Genomic DNA, 15,693 nt, shown 5'->3' on the forward strand with positions numbered 1-15,693 from the left:
AAATGAACAGGAATTTGGGCTGGGGGAGCTGGATTGACCCCACTGCTTAGCATTGGCTGTTTGGTGACAGTGACACTCCATCAGCTGCTGTATGGGGGAGACACACGCTATTGAAACACAATGGAGGTCCAGGCTGTCCAAAGGTCCTAGCAGTTCCTGTAACACCTGGAGTCTTTCCTTGGAAGCTTATTCATCCACACAGGAAAGCATTGATCCTTCTGCCACGCTGGGGCAGTGAATGGAGAGCCAGGCTTTGTCACTGCTATCACACTTGTGATTTTCCATGTGGACTGTGAGTGATTTGAGGCAAAACGTGTCACGTGTGATGTGCGGAGCATGCAGGGGTCCTGCCAGCACACCTTGGCCTGTGTAACGGCCATGCTATCCCTGCTGGCATCTGCCATCCCTGCCTCCGGGATGGCTTGTTCCCCAGCTCTGGGTTTGGAGGCTGTGTCCTCACATCTGGCTGGTGACTCAGGCTCCACTGTCAATAGGAACCGGTGCGGATGACTCAGGAGGGTCAAAAAGGGAGGTTTGGGCAGCAGTGTGGGCACTGTCTCAGTGGAGGTGCTGACACAGTGTCCCCGCTGCCTGCCCTGGCCATTGGCCATCTGGAACTTTCCAAGCGGGCCAGCCCATCACTGTCGCATCCCTCCACCCTGGCCTGGGAGAGGAGGAGCTGGCAACAGGCTCTACAGGGCTGCCCTGCTCCCTCTGCACCCCCGTGCCCTGCCAAGGCATCATAGGGAAGGAAAACTGCTTTCAAATCCCACCTCACTCCACTGTGGGACCAAGGAGAAGACGAAGAACTGCCCACTTTCACTATCGCTTTTGGGCTGGCTGCAGAAATCCTCTTGTATCACAGCTCTGCAGGGGAAGGAAGGCGAAGAGGCTCAGTGCCAGGGCTGGCAGTGAAGCTCTCCAGTGGGTTGCACAGGGCGAGTAAACATATGCGGTGCTCGGGTCCTGCCTGGTAGCAGCAGCAGCAGCAGCCCGTGATGCTGTGCTTGGAATGAAGTCAGCCTTCATCAGCTGAATAGTTTATGCATGAATCGAAACTTCAGACCTGGCAGGGTGGGGGAACGTGCAGGATCTGCACTCTTTTATAATGCTGGAGCCAAGGAAGGAGGAGGGGATAGAGGAAATAGCAGCAAAATAAGACTGGGGAAGCGGGGCGAGATTTGAGAAGCTGGACGAGTTGTTCGCTCTGTTATTGAGAGGAGCCAAGTCCCTTAAGCATCTCCTGGTGGATATAGGAGGGAGCTGTGGAGGCTGGAGCGCTCCCCTGGACACTCGCATGCTGTAGCTTTAAGACTTTTACAGAGGACTCGGGATTTCCAGTTTCCCTGTGCCTGGTGGAGTATTCCAGGGAGTTACGGGATTTTTTGGGTCATGCACCCCCTTTTTCCTTTTTCTTCCTCCTTTCTCTTCCTCTCTTACTCTTCCTTTTCGTTTCAAAGAGACAAAGCTACTTCAGTTTGGAGCACAAACATATGATCAGCACATGGAAATGTGGTAATTTGGATGCATTCATGATTGCAACAGATTGAAGAAATTAGACCAGACAAAGAGCTTTTTTTGGAAGAGGAGGAGGAGGAGGCAAGGGAAGGAGGGAGGGAGAGTGGGGAAAGAAGGGGACGCCACCGAAAAAAGGGACGGCTGTGACACGCGGATGCTAAATATATCCCTTAGTAATGGAGAGGGACCGGATTTCAGGTAGGCTATTGATCTTTTAACGTGTTATATTCTGCCTCTGCCCTCCTACCTTGCCAGCAGCTTCTGCACTTTAAGAAGAGAAACAGCCACGTTCTGGGTGGATTTCAGCCCGTTCCTTTATTTTTTTCTTTTCTTCTTTTTTTTTTTTTTTCCTGCAACACTTCCTTTCTGCATTTCGTCTTTTTTTTTTTCCATCCTCCTGAGCCCTCGAGACAGAAGGTGGTTCCAGCAGAAGCCGGGGAGGGGGGTGAAGGGGGAAGCAGTGGGGGGAGAAAGAAACTGCTTTCTAAGTCTGGATTTCATTTGAGTCTCTCTTTCCCCCCCTCCCTCTGCTCCCATGTGCCGCACGGCACGGGGGGATGAATGCTGAGCCTGTTAGCTCAGAGCTGCGAGCTGGGAAGAGGGAGGAAAATAGCCGAGCTCTTGGCATGGAGACGCGTTTCTGCTCTGAAGGTTGGCTCCTGAGTGTGTGTGTGTGTGTGTGTGTTGTGGTTGTGCTTTCTCTGCTTGCCAAAGTATCTTCCCCCAGCTTTTGCCCTCCCATCCTGCCTGCCTGGCCGGGCAGAAGTTGCCTGCGTGTCCTGCGGCCGTTCCCTGAGCTGGGGGCCACGGAGCTGGAGTTTGCTTCACCACGTGTGGGGGCATCCGGGTGGGGGGAGCATAGAAGGGGGTAAGCACGGGAATGAATTTAATTCCCCAGCTTCCCTGCAAATCCCACCTAATGGTGCATGTCTAAGTGGTTGCAAAAACTGCTCCCGGGTATGTCGAGCCGTTGGGTTGCAGTGAGCTGTTTCTGGGAATGCTGTGACTGTAACAGCTTCCAGCAGCAGGGAGAGGGGACGGGCAGTGTGGCATCACCCATGAAGCTCGCTCTCTGCATGCAGAGCAGGATGGCCAGGATTGAAGAGGGAAAGGGAGGGGGTGTCTGTGCCGGATTTGCAGCCCCAGTGTGCTGCAGCCCAAAGGTGGGTCTTGCTCTTGCAGCCCCCAGCACAGCACAGACCCAGGATGCACGAGGCCTCTTCTCCTGGGTGTTCCCAGCCGGCCTCTGGGCATCAGCACTGGGAGGGAAACCACAGGGATGAGAGGAAACGCTCAAGCCAGGGTGGAGTGAAACTGTGGGCAGGGAAAGCTGCTCCCATGGCTGGCCCATACCAAGCCCACTGGGTTCCATCTGGGGATGTGCTGAGAGCAGCCGGTACCCCTGGACGAGGACTTACCTGCAGGAGTATCCTCTGCTCCCCATCGCTTCTGGGGAGTATTGGCACCTTCTCGTCCCTCTCCCCGTCTCTCTTGCTTGTGTTTTCTTCTCTAGTTTGAGCCACTTCAAAGCATTCCTGAGAGCTGCTTGTAACTGGGAGCCTGGTGGGTGTTTCAGCAGCACAGGGCTTTGGGCTGGACAGCCTCTGCTGCTGCGTGCGGCCCTCAGCTTGGCTGGGATGTGCAGGGAGCAGGGGCTGGCAGGGGTGGTTTGAGCTCACCATGGCTTGGCCTTTCACATCTCCTTAGTGCACGACTGGGTCCCCTTCTTCCCCGCAGAGGTGGCGGGGGGCTGGTGAGAAAGGGGACTCCCTGGTGATGTGATTCAGGGTTCTTTCCAAAAGAGCATCAAAAGTGGGTTTCTCCCAAAACCCACTCAATAGTGAGTTTCTCTCGGCCCTTGATCTGCACATTGTGTTAAGCTGCTGCAGAGAGCACAGAGCCTCGTGTCACCCACTCGCAGGGTATGCAGCACATAGGAACCCCATGGACAGGAAGACCCCAGACGAGTGTCTTTGTGCAAAGGTGCTCTTGCTAACCCCTGGGAGTACAAGCAATACTTGTGAAACGTTGCTCAGATGTGGCTAAGCTGCAGGCAGCAGGCAGGGCATGCAGGGGTGCTCAGTGGCTGAGGCCAGGAGTAAGTGAACTGTGTGCTGTGTGGGACCCCAAAGCTGTGCAGGCCATTTCGGTGGTGTTTCTGATACATGGCTCTGGCGTGAAATGTGGGATGGGGAAATAGATGGGTTGAAGGGCTGATTTCAGGCCTTCTCTACAGGTTCCTCCTTACTGCATGCAGGTAAAGCTGCTCAGTTGCAGCAGCGTGGGAAGGAATGCTAAACCCATAGAAAACTGTGCTTAAGGAGGTTCTGGGCAGAAAAGTGACAATATCACCAGGTCACACTGTTGCTTCAGGTCCATGGTGCAGCATGGATTCACAGGGTGAGCTGCTTGGCTCACACTGGTCCTTGCCAGCACATGAGCAGGCTGTGCCAGCTGATGTGCTCCAAAGGTCTTGTAGGGCCTGTAGCTGTGGCACCACTGTGCTGGTGAGGATTGGAGCAGGGAGCAGATCTCAGCCTGCCCTGGGCTCCCCCAGCCATGCAGGCAGCAGGACAGCCTTAGTGACTGACTGAAAGATGACTCGGATGAAAGCAGATCTGCGCAGTGCTGGGGGGCACGTCCCAGTCACTGTTCTGGCCCCAAACATGCTTTTAATTAATACTCTGCTGTGGGTGGGAATAGCTGAGTCCCGAGCTGAGAGTGGGGCTGTTGGATGGGATGAGGGCACACCAGGGTGGGTGGGAATAGGGCCTAGCCTCTTCTTTGACGGCTGCTTTCCCACAGCTGCTGGAGCTTGGCATGTCCTTTTAGGGTCTCCTCTGCTCAGGCAGAGTGCAGGCTTTCTTGCACAGGACGGTGTTCCCCATCCAGGATCCTGTCTCTTGGGAGGCCACTGAAGGTGAGAGGTGATGCTGTAGGTCTGTGTCTGGTTCACTGCCAGCTCTGGAGCAGCGAGGGTCTTCCTCAGTCTCTGTACAAGGTACCAATCTCAGGTGGTGCCTGTGGGTGCTGGTGTAACGCAACCTCATATAACCTGCTGGTTCCTTTTAATCTGATTTACCCATCTCTCAACATTCCTGCAAGCTAATACTGCATAAAAAGCCTTCGTTCTAAATTAATTTGTTTCCAGGCATCCTTCTCCAGTGGGTTTGGGTCTGAAAGCCTTGTTCTGGGGCTGCTGTGATTCTCCCTTCTGCCCTTCTCCCAGCTTTGCTGGGTTGCTTTGGTGGTAGTGGCCTGGAGATGGCTCTCCTGTCTTTCCTTAGCAGATGGCCCTTTTCACTAGCACAGATCTTTCTACAATGCCTGGATTGTTAATGCTGTGGGGCCTCTTACCTATTCTTAAAAGCTAAGGAAAGGTCTGCAGCACCCCAAGCAGTGGGATTTTGGTTACTGATGGGGTGATAGTATTGGTACAGCTGTGACGGGACAGGAGGACTGATCTCCCAGGTAAATGATTAATGTCACCTTTGAAATGGCACTGTGAAACCTCATCTTAAGGGTTAACTCATGAGGATGATGATGATGAGTAGGTGATTGTAACACCTGGCTGCAGTGAGTGGCATGTGTGAGGCAGGGCCCAGCAGCAGGCAGCTGGGATTGCTGGAGGTGCTGAATACCAGGAAGGATGAGCTCTTTATTAACCCACTGCTGAGCATTCTTAACCTGTCAGTTACATATCCACTATAGATATATTTGTGTGTACATGTTTGTACAGAATTTATCAAGGTTTTATACATCATACTGCTCACTTCAACGATCCAAGCAGCAAGGAGACAGCCCCTGTTTGCAATGCTGCTTTGTGGAGGCTGCGCAGGCAGTGGCCTTCAGGCTAAATACAGCAAGACAGAGCACCAGCAATAGTCCTTGGAGCCACCTGGGAAGGACCCCTGGGCTGGGCAAGAGGAAAGGGAAGTGGTGATGCTGTGTGTGACTGCTGGGGATGTGAAGGGCTGCTGGCAGGGAATGTGCTTAGGTCTTTTTTTCTTTCTTATTTTTGAGTACAAGTTACTGTTACAGATGTGTAGCAGGGCAGCGGGATTGGGGTTGCTGTGATCACTCTTGGCTATCTTGTCTGTCGCAGGTTTCTTGGTGTCCCTGTTATTCCTAGGAAACGGCAGATAAATGCCTGACCTGTTTCTTTCCAGTGCTGTTCTCACAGCTATACACCTTGTTTTACGAGTCAGTTTTCTTTCTCCTCTGGCTTGCAGCACCTCACACATGTAGAACACCTGATGAGGCATTTACAGTCTGTGTGGTTCTTCTTCCCGTTAGATCCCACTACATTCATCCAGGGACACTTCCCTTCCTGTCCTACCTTTGCTGGTGGCTGTTGGTCTGTCCTTAGCCCTCCCTTCTGCTGTCAGTGCCCCACTGCTTGTGTCCCTACCTGCTGCTGACCCCTGCGGTTTGCTGCAGATTCTCCCCCGAGTTTCTTCTTCAAGTCTTTACCTTCACCCTGGATGCTCTGTAGGAACCTGTTGTGACAGGGGGGCTTGGCTCATTTAGCAGTCCATGGTCCATGCAGGCCCTCTCTCAGGGAAGGGTTTGGGTTTCAGGGGCTGCAGCCTCTGCAGACAGTTGCGCTCACAGCAATGCTCCATGCTGCTCCCAGCCCACTCCTGGCTGCCTGCTCCTGCCTGGCCAGCAGATGCATTCCTGCATTTGTCTGAGGCCTTTCAAGGTATGAAGCATTATCCATTTCCTGATGGCTGCTCTTAAATCTGCCCGACTTGCTGTTCATCTCCATTTTAAACACAATCCCATTGCGGGGCACATCTCATCTCTTGCCTGGCAGCACAGGTAACACTTCCTGACACCACTCAGCTGATACCTGAACTTGGCTCGCCCTGGGGCAGGGGCTCCTTTGCTGCCTGTCCTTCTGCTTTGTGCTTCATTGGATGACCTGGAGCCTCCCAGCAGAGCGATTCCCATGCTGCTGGGGTGAGGGAGGACATTTCTCATGCAAGTGAGGGCGCTTCCAAGGTCCAGCATACCATAATGCTGAGTAGGAGCAAGTACGTAGTTAGGGAAGTATGTCTGGGTCAACACATGTCTTCTGTTGCCTTAATGATCTCAGAAACACTATATCTATGTCCTGTTGGCTTCTCCACGTGGTTCTTACAGCTGTAAGTAATGGACAGTCTGTTAGAGAGCAGGGATGGCTTGTGCTGTGAGTGCTGCTTTTGGCCTTGGGGCTGTACAGCCGGACTCCAGCATCGTATGGGCAATAGGGAAGGTCCTGATGGGCACTGAGTCCCATCTTGGGAGCAGTCACCTGAGAAAACATAGGCGACGTTTCTGCTCTGCCCCAGGTTTTCTGTAAATCCCTGGGAAAAGGTGTTTGTGCTTCTATTACCCTTTGGTATCAGGTAAGGATCTGTTGTGTGGGTCTCTGTGCTGAAGCTCTCCATAGGCGAAGTGGTGTCTGCATGGGATCTGAAGCTGGTCCACCCATACCACTAGTGCTTGATGGCAGCTCTGGCCAGCTGGTGGAGACAGCAGCCTTTACATAAATGCTTAATCAACATCCATAGACAATGACACCTTTCCACTGAGTTTCTAGGGTTATGGCCATGTTTCTTCCCAACAGCTTCTTTTTGCAAGGGCAGCTTCCTGCCTAAGATCTGACACTGAAAATTAACTTCCGTATGGTCATCTCTGAGTGGGATACAGCATCCGCACTGCCTCTTCCTTAGCACTTCAGGCTGTTATATTTATGTCCTGTGCCGCATCCCTGGCACAGGAGCACTGTGAGACTTTTCTGCTGGATGGAGCTGCTGTTTGAGTGGCAGATGAAGCGCAACAGCCCTTTAGTGTAAGATTCAAGAGAGCCACGGGATGCTGATGGTAAGAGTGTTCTAAGAGATGCTAAGAGACTTCTGAACAGCTCTGGTCAGGCTGTGGCTTGGGGTGAATGGGTATGATTTTACAGGTGAATAAAATGCATTAGTTTTACAATCACATAATAAAACTGAAAGTGCTTTTTTCATAGTTACAGAACAGCCCAGGTTGGCAGGGACCTCAACACATCTCCTGGTCCTGGCTGTTGTGGGAAAGAGAGCCTAGATGAAAATACATAGCATTGTGTCCAATCCCATCTTGAAAGCCTCCAGCTCTGGGGTCTCTACCATGTCCCTGGGGAGGTTGTTCCAGTGATTGGTTGTTCTCCCTGTAAAAAAAACCAAACCTTTTTTGTGTCAAAATGAAGATTCTTATTTTTTCCTCTTGGCCTGGTCCATGTCCATGGGAAGCTGGTGCTACACAGACAGGTCTCACGGTGGCTAAGCATCTCCGCTGAAGGTAGAGCCTTTGTCAAGGTGTATTTCATAGAATCATATGAATCATATGAATCAGTTTGGGTTGGAAGGGATGTTAAAGCTCATCTGATTCCAGTTCCCTGCCATGGGCAGGGACACCTTCCGCCACACTAGGTTGCTCCAAGCCCCATACAACCTGGCCTTGAACACTGCCAGGGATGGGGCATCCATGGTTTGAGTCCATCAGGATGGTTTAGGGCGACAAATGGAAAGAGTTCAAATCCTGAATGCTTGGCCAGCGATGCTTGCTTTGAGGACACCTTAGAAGCTGGAAGGCATCTCCTGCGGAGTGGAGTGGTGTGAAACTGAAAGCTGGGAGGCCTGGATCAGGACTTGGACCCTGGCTTTATGCCCAGGGCCCATTTCTGCTTTACCATCAGAGTGGTGATCAGCGTGTTGGGCAGAGCTGCACAATGAGGTGGGTTAAGGCTGCTGGTGGTTCCTGGCTCTGCGATTCTGTCCCTGTGCCACTCACTTGTGTGAGTTGCAGCAAGTCCCAGGCTTCCCCATTTCTCTGAGATGTTAGTTTGGACTTTGAGGTTGGGCATGTCCCTGTTTGATATCAGGGGTCCTGTGTGAGGGTCTGTATCTCTGCACCTTCCTCAGAAGCACCTGGTGCTGCCCAGTCCTTGAGCTGTTGTACCAGCTCGTCTCTGGCTCTACCCAATCTGTAAGCAAAGAGTTTTCCAGATCTTCTAATCTAAGCAGTGTTGAAAGGAGAGCGTTGTGCTGCTGCTACCCTGCTGCCTGCCCTCATGGAACCTGGCCTGCGAGACTCATCCAAGACCATGGAAGTGCTTTTTCCTGCCCAGGGGTGTTTTTTGCAGACCACTCTGTTACTGGTGTTGCTGTGACAGTGCTGCTGGGACCCCAGCTCTGGTCATTGGTTTTGGGTGATGACTGCTGGGGGTGTACCTGGGGACAAAGTCCTGATAACTTGTGCAGAGAGAATTGCCTGGGGCTGCACAAGCCATCAGCTCAGATCTTCCCCTTCCCAGTCCAGAGACCTGTTTCCTTGACTACGCTGCCTGTAAAGAAGAGGCTTTTTGAGCTGCTCCAGCTGGGCCTTTGCAAACCTGCACCCTACAAAGAGCACTTTTTTAGCACATGTGTGGAGGGGATTCCTGCTTAAGAAGCATCTAGGTTGGCTTCACAAACCACCTGAATGCCTCCAAGAAGTAGGTACCTGCTGCAGCCCCATGACTGAGGTCCCTGGATCGACTTTGCAAGACCCCGGGGAGTGGAGGGGGGGTGTCATTCTGCATTTCAAGCATACAGCAGCGGCTGTATCCCAGCAGTCTCAGGCACTGGTTTCCAGTGGGCTACAGGCAGACATCACCATCCCTAGACCTTCATCTCTGACTCACAAGTGACTCATCCCCATCCCCAGAGGTGCATGGATCTGGGAACGGGGTGCCCGTGGGCCGGGATGAGCTGCGGCCATCAGGTCCCAGGACAGCGCAGGGCAGGGCAGGGTATGGCGCTCCCTCCCCGGGAAGCGGCGATGCTGGGATGCGCACCGGGATGCTGCGGCGTGGGAGAAGGGCGTAAATGCCATGGCCAGGGCTGGCAGCCGCACCGGTGCCGTTAGGTGGCGGTGTCCGCTTCCCGGCTGGATGCGAAGCGTGGGGAATGCGGGGCCCCAAACCTCTGCCCGCGATCGCATCTCTCGTCCCGAGCCCCGGCGCTTGCGGGTCCCCCGGGAGCTCCCCATGGAGCTGGAGCTTTACCTCTGAAAGCAGGCACTGAACTGAGGTTGTGTTCGGCTGTAAGAAGGCAAATAACTACTAAATAACTGCTGAGGATTACAGCAAGGACAGGAAATTCCAGTATGTGTGTATGGAGGGATTTGCGCAGGTTGGAGAACTCCTGGCCAAATCCAGGCCAGGTTAGACGAGGCCTGGAGCAACCTGGTCTAGTGGAAGGTGTCCCTGCCTGTGTCGGGGGGTTAAAACTGGATGAGCTGTAAGGCCCCTTCAACCCAAACCAGTCTGGGATTCTGTGATTTTTATTAAATGAAAATAGATGCTTCTCATTGCATTACTAAAAGCATGTCTGTGTACCTCTCCTAAACAGATCCACTTTTTGGCACAGCTTTTATTTACTAGTGAGTCAGGGTTTAAACTGCATGGGGAAAGAATGCTCTCGTGCCAATTAGAAGCTGAGCTGTTGGAGTCCTTTTCCTGCTCTGTATCCTTGTGTAAATCATTCAACACGTGTGCTCCGACTTCCTATATGGAAAATGAGGTAGATAACTTTCCGCTTCTCATAGGAGCTTCAGGAGTGCCTATGAGCACTCCTCATAGCAGAGACAGCTGTGAGGGATTTGTCATGATAAAGCTGGGAATTTGACCCCTTTGAGATGCCGGCACCTCCATGCAGGGCTGGGATGAGGCTCGCTATGGGGTGGCGTCCTGGGTTTGGCTGTAACAGTTATTTTTCCCCTTCTTAGTAGCTGGTGCAGTGCTGTGTTTTAGACTTAGACGTGTGAGAACAGTGCTGATAACACACTGGTGCCTTTAGTTGTTGCTGAGTAATGTTTAATCTGATCAAGAACTTTTCAGTCTCATGCTCTGCCAGGGAGGAGGGGAAGCCGGGAGGAAGCAGAGCCAGGACACCTGACCCAAACCAGCCAAAGGGGTATTCCATACCACAGCACATCATACCCAGTATAGAAACTGAGGGGAGTTACCTGGAAAGGACCAATCACTGCTCAGGTCGGGCTGGGTATTTATTGGTCTGTGGGTGCTGAGCAGTTGTATTCTCTCCCCTTATTATTCCCCTTATCATTATTATTACTGATGGTAGCAGTAGTGGTTTTGTGTTATACCTTAGTTACTGGACTGTTCTTTTCTCAACCCATGAGGTTTACATTCTTTCCATTCTCTTCCCCATCCCTCCTGGAGCGGGGGGGGGGGGGGGGGGGGGAAGAAGAGGGGGGCAAGGGAGTGGTTCTGAGATACAGGCTGGGCTTAAACCACTGCAGATGGAAGCAATGGCTGGTTCTAAATGGAGATGTAGGGCTGGGGAGTTCACACTGGATCCTGCAGAGCAAGGCCCAAATAGTAAGATTCTGGGATTTATTCCCAAGCCATGAAGTCTGTCTCCCGGTCACTGCAGGCATGGCAAGTGTAGGCAGAGCTCCCTCCTGAGGGACTCTGGTGCTGAGCAGTGCAAAACAGTGCCATGTTCACAGCTGGAGCACCACCAAACACCAGCTTACACTCTGCTCCATTCATCAGCAGGAGCTGACTGTGCTCTATTCACTAGGGAGATGGAAGGGAATATAAATGCCTTTGTCCTTCCCCACTGTCTTCTGCTGGTGACCTTCAGATGAAGTCTTTAAATATTGGCCCCTCTCCCCTGAATATGACAGTCTCCTGGTCTGGGTCCCCCAGTTTGCCCCCTTATTTCCTCCCCGCCTCCCCAACCCTGAAGCATTCAGCAGTTTTAATGTATTGATTTCCTTCTCCTGTGTGGCTTCTCTTGGCTCTATGAGGTCAGTGGGACTTGGAGCAACAAGGCTGGAGTTGCCACTCCAGAAATGTTCACCAGGAGGGCTCATGTTGACTGATTTATCAGGTTAGTGGCAATGCAGGCAACCCCGGGAGCAGATGAACAGTTGGCCCAGGAGGGGGTGGTCTTCAGCACACAAAATATTGTGCATTTCTTTCCACTCTCACATTCTTTAGTCCATTCAAGGAGAACTGATCGATCTGAGTATCAGCTGGCTAAAAAGGGCTGGTTGACATCTGTATTGACAGCAGCTCTCCAGGGAAGGAAGTCTGGTTGGCAGTGCCATGGCTGGGGAGCAGTTGGTTGTGTTTTGGGATGCTGTTGTGGTTTTTTTTTCTAGAACATGTGAAAAATTCCCAGTGGGTGGAGAGGGAAAGTGGGCTATGGAAACTGTGTGTGTTGTGCTCTCAGCTGAAACACACCCTAGGGAAGGCATATCCTTCATAAGAGGAACTGTAGTATTGGCCATGAACCAGGAAACCCTTCCCTTCCCACTCCCTGTGCAGCAAAGACCTGAGTGCTGTAGGCAGCATTTCCATCCACAAAGGCTGTTCCTGGTTCCTCTTTTTGTACCTCTTCACCCCTTGGAACACCCCCTCCAGTAGCCTGTTTAAGTGCAGGTGGTGCCCTGGGGTGGTCTCCCCTTTGCTCATCAGTTCTTTCCCACAGACTGATGTTACTGGTGATGCTGGGCTCTGTACTGGGGCTATTCACTGGCTGTGCTGTAGGAACATGGGGGATGCTGCTAGATCTTGTGTGGTACCCTCAGTGTCAGCTGAGGTGTGTGGTTTGGATGCCTTGGACTGGGAGCAGTCTTGCTCCAAAATGATACAGCAGGAGGTACGTCATGGCATTGGTCTTGGCTTGGTGCAGATACACACATGTGCACCCAGGGCTGTACAGAAACTGGGGTGCTAAAACGGCCTTTTATCCCATAGCTGATCCCACACTGGTTAAGACCCACCTCTGCTGTTCTCTACTCACTTCTGTTGCTGCTCTTAGAGCCCCCTCACTGTCTTGAGGCTACTCAGAGAGTGGGGCTCTTTGCAGCTGGAGAGGAAACTTAGTCTTGCCCTGTACAAAGGTAAGAAGGTGACAGCCAGCAGCAGAGGGACCGAGGGGTGGAGGAAGGGGATGTGCAACAGTGGGGGATGCTGATGTGCTGACCTGATGTGGAGCTAAAGTGCTGTGAGGCAACCGCGTGGATGGGAGTACTGCAGACCTGGGGGGAAGAAAAGATGGGCTATTTGGGGAAAAAAAGGAGCCAAGAGGCAGAAGGAGGGGTATTGGAAAGACTCTGTAGCAGCAGGGGTGGGGACTCAGTCTGAGCTCCCCCTTTCTTGGCTTGATGCCTTCCTCCCCCTCCTCTCGCTGTGAACCGCGTTTCCTCTTGCCGGCCAGCAGAGATCCAGACCCTGCTCCGTCTCTGGTGAAGCTCAGGCTTGCCTGCTAGGCAAGCTTTGCTCATCTCCAGACCCTGTGCATAGCAAGAGGAGGTTTGTTTGACTGTTGGTCACCCGCAGAGGGATGCAGATCCCTCTGTGAATCTAAACAACAGCAGAGAGCCAGGCAGCATGGTCCCCGACCCTCTGCATCGCCAAGGATTCATCATACAGCACTAAGCAGCTATCAAAGCTGAGCAACTTAGTCCTTTTCTTTACTGAACTTCCTCTTGTCCAAGGCTGCCTGCTCTGTCGGTGGCCACCAGAGCCCTGTTTCTGGTGGGAGCCCCTGTGTGCCCTGGCAGCAACATAAACCATGGGAAATCCGGTCCTGTGTCAGACGCGCTGTTCAAAGGCACCTTGGTTGTGCTCAGGACATTCTGCTGACAGATTTTCCCATGGAATAAAAAGTGTTAGCTGCTGACATGGAAATGTGAGCTTTACTGTCAGATTTCACTGCTGCTGGTTTATAATCCAGAGGGCATGGTGGGGGTAAAACCAGGGATAGCTTTAGAGGACAGAGTGTATGAACTTGAGCAGAAGTTCATGTTGTGTTTTGAGTTGAAATAGGGGGTGCTGCTTTTTCCAGCTGCAATGATACCTGCATCCTTCAGGAGCTGATGCACCGGCAGCTGGGAAGGAAGTGGGACCGTTCCCTACTTGCTGAGTTACTCAAACTGCCTCTCATGCTTCCTTCTCTGCTTAAACAGTAAATAGGAGCTGCATTAATAAACCATGTAGGTCAGCAGTGTCTGTGGGATGTATGGAGTGTGTCAGGATGTGCGAGGATGGCTCAGATGGCGCATGAGGCTTGGAGGCACCACCTCTATCAAAGTCAATGTATCAGCTGATCCCCCCACTGACTGCCCAAGGTCCTCAGCTCCCAGGGACTGTTGCACGTTTCCTTCCAATGGCTTTAGATCTTGGCTCCCAGATCCCTCACTTGCCTTTTCATTGATGGTTTAAGTATTTTTCCTGTCTGTAGGAAAATGAATTAATGTGAAGAGCTGCCAATATCTGTAAGGCTGCTTTCTGAGGCAAGCTGATGCTCACAAATGAGATTTCTTCTAAAGCAGATATGTCAGATCCATCATCAGAATAACGCATCAAAATATCCCCTTCATAGCACTCTCATTCATATTGCATGGACCTGAACTATAAAGACAGTTTCAGTCCTTTTTCTGGCTTGGAAAAGAAACCACTTTAAAAAGCAATAACAAACCTGGTGTTTTCCAGCAGAGATGCAGGATTTGCTCTGTGGGGAGCTGGTCTCTCTTGGGAAGTGCTGGAAGTGGCCATTCAGATTCAATACCCTGCTCATCAGCTGTATGTGTTATGAACAGGAGCATCTCAGCTTGCAAGGACTTTGTTTTCCATAGTAATATTAAGAGTTCAGGGCAGATTCTGGTCTGACATGGGCTGTTGGAGCTCCAGCAGCTGGAAGCATATTCCCTGGCAATCCTGTTGCGCCTAGCGTTTTCCTGGGGTTAGATAAACATCCTTGTTTTACAGATGGGGCTGGGACATGCAATCTGCAAACCGCTGACAGTCCCTTGCAAGATGCAGAGCTGCACCAGGAGCTCCGTGATGTTGCGGTGGGATGGGTTGGGAACCAACTTGGGCACAGCAAAACTGCTGGGATTCTGATGCAGGGTGTGAGCTATGGCTTCAACTCAGCCCAGTGCCTGCTGCTGCTGAAGTTGTTGGGAGCAGATTCAGACACAGCAAGAAGCTCAAGCCAGCAGGGCTGGGGTACCTACACAGTTATCCTCAGGAGTTCTGACTTGCTTGTATGGCTCCACCTGATGTCTTTCACCTCTTTGTGCCTTCCTGATCTCTTCTTGCCGATGTGACTTTCCATAGGTTCAGGATGCTGCAGGAGCTGGACCTGCACACCCACTGCAATCAGGTTTTTCTCTCTAGGAAGGAGTAGGAGTTGAGGTTTATCTCCATACTGGCAGAGAAAGGAGGATGCCACACCTCTAGTAGCTTCTGGGGGCTGGGTGGAGTGGGAAAGTGGAAAAGCAGGACAAGGGCCTTGAGGAGCTGTGTTTCATGGGCTTGCCTTGAAGCCAGGGCACTTTGAGATTTCCAGAGGCCCTGGGGAAGGAGTGGCAATAAATCTGGGACACACATAACAGCCCCTTGCCCTTCTAGTGCTTTCTGACACACTGTGTTTTTTTGACCACAAATGGAGCATCAGGCTCTAATCCATGGGGGCTTCTTGGCTCTAAAGCTGAGAAAACTCTATGCGGGCTTGGCTGCAAGGAGCTCCCAGCTCAGAGTGTGAGGGGCAGGGGAAAGGAAGCAAAACCAGAGATAACACATTGTAGAGCCCTTTCTTTGCTGGGCTGGTGAGATCTTCTTGTCCTCAAAATTGAGCTCCTGGAAGCTTGATGAGTGATGCTCTGGCTGCTTCTATGGGGCCTCCCAATGCTGCAGCTCCAGGTGAGCTGCATGGCTCCCTCAGGGGAAGCTCCTGAGAGAAACGCAGACCAAGTACATCTTGTAAATGGCCAACAGGTCTGGTTACTGGGCCTGGAAATTCATCCTTGCGTGACTGCTTGTGGGCTGGGGGAGCCCTTGAGATAGAAGAAAGGTAGATACCCCATCTCTCTTTGCATGTGGCTGAAAGTCAGTTATCATCATATAAAAGATCGGGAGTGGTAATGAGATGCAAAGAGGTCCTTGTCTTTGGGAATGGGAACTTCTAAGGAAGCATCAGACATTGTGGGAAGTCTAGAATGGTATATGGCTTGGGATGCTTGCCCCTGGAAAATGTGCAGTTCATCCCTGTAACCATCCTTGTGCTGTGTGACATGAGCTCTGGTCAGACCTTCCCAGCAAACCCCTGCCTGTGCCTTGGTGTGCAGAGG

At 52.0% G+C, this 15,693-nt stretch overlaps 2 protein-coding genes across 4 annotated transcripts in view; one reads left to right on the forward strand and one right to left on the reverse strand.

Moving 5' to 3' along the window:
- The window catches only part of FOXK2 (forkhead box K2), a 430,591-nt gene extending 430,507 nt beyond the window's left edge, over window positions 1–84 (reverse strand). The window contains exon 1 of the mRNA XM_062639755.1: window positions 75–84. The gene's annotated coding sequence lies outside the window, so the exon portion shown is untranslated. The remainder of the gene's footprint in view (window positions 1–74) is intronic.
- SEPTIN9 (septin 9) overlaps window positions 1–15,693 on the forward strand; it is a 133,080-nt gene that overhangs the window by 36,750 nt on the left and 80,637 nt on the right. The window contains exon 1 of one of the 3 annotated variants that reach the window (XM_062639759.1): window positions 1,584–1,716. The exons of the other annotated variants lie outside the window; for them this stretch is intronic. Coding sequence (XP_062495743.1) covers window positions 1,695–1,716 — 22 coding nt within the window. The 5' untranslated portion in view covers window positions 1,584–1,694. Of the gene's footprint in view, window positions 1–1,583; window positions 1,717–15,693 lie in introns of those variants that run through there. 3 annotated transcript variants of the gene reach the window in all.

Source organism: Pezoporus occidentalis, unplaced genomic scaffold, assembly GCF_034315485.1.
Source record: "Pezoporus occidentalis ecotype Australia unplaced genomic scaffold, CSIRO_AGI_Poc_V1 ctg62, whole genome shotgun sequence".
NCBI lineage: Eukaryota > Metazoa > Chordata > Aves > Psittaciformes > Psittacidae > Pezoporus > Pezoporus occidentalis.